The 5,230-nt window shown below is 37.7% G+C and overlaps 2 protein-coding genes across 2 annotated transcripts in view; one reads left to right on the forward strand and one right to left on the reverse strand.

The window, feature by feature from the left end:
• The window catches only part of LOC107475573 (cytochrome P450 704C1), a 15,582-nt gene that overhangs the window by 3,103 nt on the left and 7,249 nt on the right, over positions 1 to 5,230 (forward strand). The gene's annotated exons all lie outside the window — the stretch shown is intronic.
• Positions 1,857 to 2,521, reverse strand: LOC107475574 (40S ribosomal protein S16-like). The gene has a single exon (XM_016095237.3). It carries the CDS (start codon positions 2,413 to 2,415, stop codon positions 1,978 to 1,980), a length of 438 nt encoding a protein of 145 aa, XP_015950723.1. The 5' UTR covers positions 2,416 to 2,521; the 3' UTR covers positions 1,857 to 1,977.

The following is a 5,230-nucleotide window of genomic DNA, read 5'->3' on the forward strand; positions in this document are numbered from 1 at the left end:
ATTTATAAATATATAGTAGTTAATTTTAATATATAAATAATATTTTTAAAACATACATAATGGAATTGAATAGGTCTACTCACTTTTTTTTAAGAAAAAAAATAATTAGATGATGTGTAAGATCAAATTAATTAATATCGATTTCACACCTTATCTAACATAATAATGATAAATGATGAGACCAAATTGGTTCTAATTTTCATCAAAAATTGGTTCTAATTTAGTCAATTACATATGTAACTCACTTCATTAATTGTTGTATGAGGTAGTACAGACTATTTGATTTAGGTTTTCACATTCAATTTTATTGTAGATAAAATACAAAAAATGGTATGTATATATAACATAACCACTCTATCTATATATATATTTCATTATATTCTTAATCTCATTCTCATTCTTCATTGATCGTTACCCAATAATTGATTTGGGGCTTATATATCCGACTAATTAAATTAATGGGTTCATATATTATTTATTCATATAGGAAAATTTATTTTTCCATAATTTTTATATATTGATGATCTTAATTATATGATGACACTTCTTCTAAAAATTTAAGGTAGAAATAACATGAATAATTATTGTTCATACCCTGGCCCAATATAAAGGCCCAGGTCCAACTAAAAGGCCTAATCTAAAGGATTAGAGCCTAGCTAAGTACCGGCCTTCACATAAGAAGTCGGTATCAACCACGACTTGGTCAGAAGAGGTCGGATGCGAGATTAGCTGGCAGATAAACACTCATTCAAATGAGTAACCGCCCCTAAAATCTCTCTAACCGTCTCATAAAGCCATATCTTAACCTCCCCAAGATAATAGGGACGGTTACCACCCTAAAGATATGGCACTACACCAACGGTGGTTATTGGCTCGCCTCTATAAATACCCTGACACCCCTTCAGGTATCTCTAAGCCCAATACTCTCTAGACCTGCTTACACCCTTGCTAACTTAGGCATCGGAGTATCTTTGCAGGTACCACCCCCCATTCACACGCGAGCACAAGTCGGACGGAGCCTCCCGAGCTGCGTGCCTACCCGGAGTTCTCATCCATCACACACTTGGGCCGCCAAACGCCATCCGTCGTATTAATCTCCGGTTACCTACCGTAACAAACTTAAAAATGGAACGGATTCTGCTTACATCTGTGTTTTCAATCACAATCATTTTGTCCACAATAACACTCCGAGTTTTATATAGTTTATCACAATATAAGCATCAAAAGCATTAGGTTTGCCATGCCATGGATCCCACACTAATATCTGAACACATCTTTTGCCCGTAGATTTTTGTAGTAAACAACACTAATTCAAACTTATTGTGGCGTTAAATACTTTTACACCCTACAGTTGCAAGAGAGACGAATGTATTTGGGGCATTCATTGGAGACCCACTATTTTGTAGTGTCCTTCTCGGCCCTTCTTCGTTCCACCATTCTGATAGCATTACCCTCAAAACGAGAGATGCTCTGAATTTAAAGGCCGTACTTTTTAAGGAAGAGCACATATTCTAAATTTTACAATGAAATAGCAAAAAAAAATGTACCAATGTAGCTAATAGTCATAACCACACACACGGGGGACTTAATAATCCCAACTATATTTCATATGAAAAATGCTTCATATTGAAAACTTTTGATAGCAGGTGATTAAAAGCGTTCTCCCCAGCTTGACATTATTGTTATTCAGTCATCACTACAGCTACCAGTAAAACAGTAACTAGAAAACTAAATTAAATCAAATTTAAAAACCAAAACACTTAAATGAATGAAGAGTTTTGCATAATTCATATCTAATAATCAATGAAGTTCTTCGATTAAAATTAAATATCTGTAAAAAAAAAAAAAGCATCACATAACAATCAAAACGCAATAAAATCTCCAAGACTTAATATAACTACTGCTCAATAAGAGTTTTCCACAGCATAAAACATGAACCGAAACCCCATACCCCAAAAAACCCCTCCTTTTCTCTCCCTAACGGTAAGATTTCTGGAACCTCGCGCGAGCGCCACGACCACCGAACTTCTTAGGCTCACAGCGCCTTGGATCAGCAACAAGTAAGGTCCTATCGTACCTGACGAGAATGTCCTTGATCTCCTTCTTGCTCTGTTCATCAACGTACTTCTGGTAGAACGCAACCAGCGCCTTCGCTATGCTCTGCCTTATGGCGTAGATCTGAGAAGTGTGTCCACCGCCCTTGACGCGGATGCGCATGTCGACGCCGGCGAAGCGGCTCCGCCCTAACAGAAGAATCGGCTCGAAGGCCTTGAACCGTAGGATCTCAGGCTCAACAACCTCGATTGGGCAGCCATTGATCTTGATGAGCCCGCGGCCGCGCTTGCAGTAGGTAACCGCAACCGCCGTTTTCTTGCGACCGAAGCATTGGACCTGCTCGAGAGGCTGCGCCGCCATTGCTTCCTCTCTCTCTATTCTCTCACACTGCTGAAGGCGTTGCTTGTGTTATCTGTCTTTGGAAAACCCTAAGTTTTTTGCGCTGAGTGAGAGATAAAGGTGGAAAATTTTGGGAGAGCGTTATATATGGCGTTTAGGGTTTATGTACGGTTGTTAAAATAACCTTGGGTTGTTGCCAGAATTACCAGACTGCCACTAACAGCCCAAAATGAGGCCCATATGAAAATGAAAGCCCACTGATCTACTGTTGGAGCTTTGAGATTCAGCCTGATCTCATGTTAAGCTTTTTTATAAGAAGAAAAAATAAAATTCAACTGTTTAAGTGTTTAATGTGTCTTAGGCGCCGGTTCAGGTTGTTTTCATGGGTCTGGTCCAGTTTTCGGCTCCAGGCCTTGACTAAAAACTGTTGTCCAATAAATTATGAGATATTTATTTATCTACAAAAAAAAAAAAATACTCAGCTCAAGGAAAATGGTATCGCTAGACTGTTTCTTTTTTCTTTTGTTATTGGAATTTTAGCCGAATTTTGGTTTTTTATTGGTATATAGAATTTAATTTATTCAAAATTGAAGGCCCAATCTTGTTCAAACCAAAATTATTTTTGTTATGGGAAAGAAGTTAGTATCTTGGGAGGATATTGGAGGGTGGGGTGATTTACCGGGCGGTGGAGCTTCCGGTCAACGCGCAGGAGCGTGGTGACCCTGCTACTGAGTAGCGTGTTAGCACCACGCAGGGGTGTGGTGACGCGGTGAGCATGCACGTTTCTGGCACCACGCAGGGGCGTGGTGGAGCTGGCATCGTGGAGTCCCGATGTTCCTGCACCACGAGAGGACGTGCTGTAGCTGCTGCCACGCAGGGAACAGGTCTAACCCCTGTAAACAGCAAGCGTGGCCTCTTCATTGCTCTATATAAAGAGTCTTCTTCTCCAACTGCAATATAGAAAGAAAGTGTGTTAGTGAGAGGGAAGAAAAGCATTAGGGGAAGGAGGGTTGTGAACTCATATCAGAGAGGAAGGGTCTTGCTACCTCACAAGGTGAAAGGGTGGAAAAATAGGCAGTAAAAAAAAAAATTATTTTTGTACCTAATTTAAAGAATAGTTCGTAATTATAAATTATTTAGATCATCTAATTTATGTAAATTGGTAAATTATATTTTTATTGTGTATTTTAATTTCTGTTATTTTTTGTTATTTAATATGTTAAAATATAATTTTTTTTGTTAATTTTGAATTAATTTTTTGTTATAAAAATACTAAAATAAAATATATATTATACTATACTATACGATATACTAAAAATTTTTTTAAAAAAAATATGTATTTCTCTACGGTAAAAATATAAAAATAATATTATAGTAAAATAAAAAATATATATTCTGTAAATAAATATGTATGTTGAACATATTCAAAAGTTTAATATATAAATGTTAAAGTAATAAATAAATATTAGAAAAATATATATACGTTGATGTTATTAATAATATTAGAAAAATATATGTTGATGCACGAAAAAAAATATTTTAACTATGGTAATGCATTGCACGTTAATGATTCTAACAAATAAAATATTAAAATAAATAAATATGTAAATAATATTATTAATTGAAGTGATCACATACATTTTATAAATAGATATGATAATATTTGTTTATTAATAAATGAATATTTATAACTAATATAATAAATATATTTTTGTTGATGCAGCCTAACAGAAATTTGTTGGTGCGTAAATTAGATCCGCCACAGAGTTGGAATCCGAGGGTCGAAAATTACTTACGCGCCACGGGATTCTACCACGTATCTAGGATTGGGATGATAAGAGGATTTCACCCGTTGTTAGCTGCTCTGGTTGAAAGGTGGAGGCCGGAGACTCACACTTTTGTGTTGCCGGTGGGTGAGGTTACAGTGACATTGGAAGATATCGCACATATATTTGGGTTACCAATTGATGGAGAGCCTGTGAATGGATGGACTGATAGTAGTAGTGATTTCGTTCAGAGTCAGAGCATGGCAATATTCGGACGTCAACCGGTGCTCAGTCGTAACTCGAAATCCTATATAAAGCTTAGTTGGGTTCGAAGTATCAGAGATGAAGAGCCGTTGGATACTGAAGAGTCCATAATGAGATACGTGAGATGTCAGATTTTCTGTCTGTTAGGGTCGACCCTATTCACAGATAAGTCGACCGCATACGCCCATGCGAAGTATCTACCGTTGCTTCGCGATTTCGACCGGATCCATACTTATAGTTGGGGTTCAGCATGTCTTGCACATCTTTACAGAGCATTGTGCCGTGCGTCACGATATGATACGAAGGAGATAGATGGCCCTCTTAATCTGTTGTTTGTTTGGGCATGGGAGCGAATGTCGTGTATTGCGCCTGTACCGAGACATATCCTTCCACCTGCTGAGATACCAGTTGCCATGAGGTAAATATTTATGGTTCTTGTCAGAGATTATATTCATTATGCATGTTTCAATTAGGGGTATTAACGTAAATACACATGTTTCAGGTGGAGTCATTCGGAACGGAGCACAGCGTGGTTAGAGAAGACCGTTGTGACATTTAGGCATGATATAGACTACATGCAGGAGGTAAATATTTATGGTTCTAATGAATCCTAGTTCCATACATTACTGTTAGGGTTATGACATTGGAATTATCTGTGGCAGTTTGAGTGGCGACCGTACGAAAGAATGATCGTACCCGGCGAGTTACATGGACATCTTGATGTGTGTGATATCGTTGCTCCGTTGTTGTCATTCGAGTGTATCGAGTGGCACCCTGCGGACCGAGTTATGCGTCAGTTTGGGTTC

The sequence above is a fragment of the Arachis duranensis genome, chromosome 2, assembly GCF_000817695.3.
Source record: "Arachis duranensis cultivar V14167 chromosome 2, aradu.V14167.gnm2.J7QH, whole genome shotgun sequence".
In the NCBI taxonomy this organism is placed as follows: Eukaryota; Viridiplantae; Streptophyta; class Magnoliopsida; order Fabales; family Fabaceae; genus Arachis; species Arachis duranensis.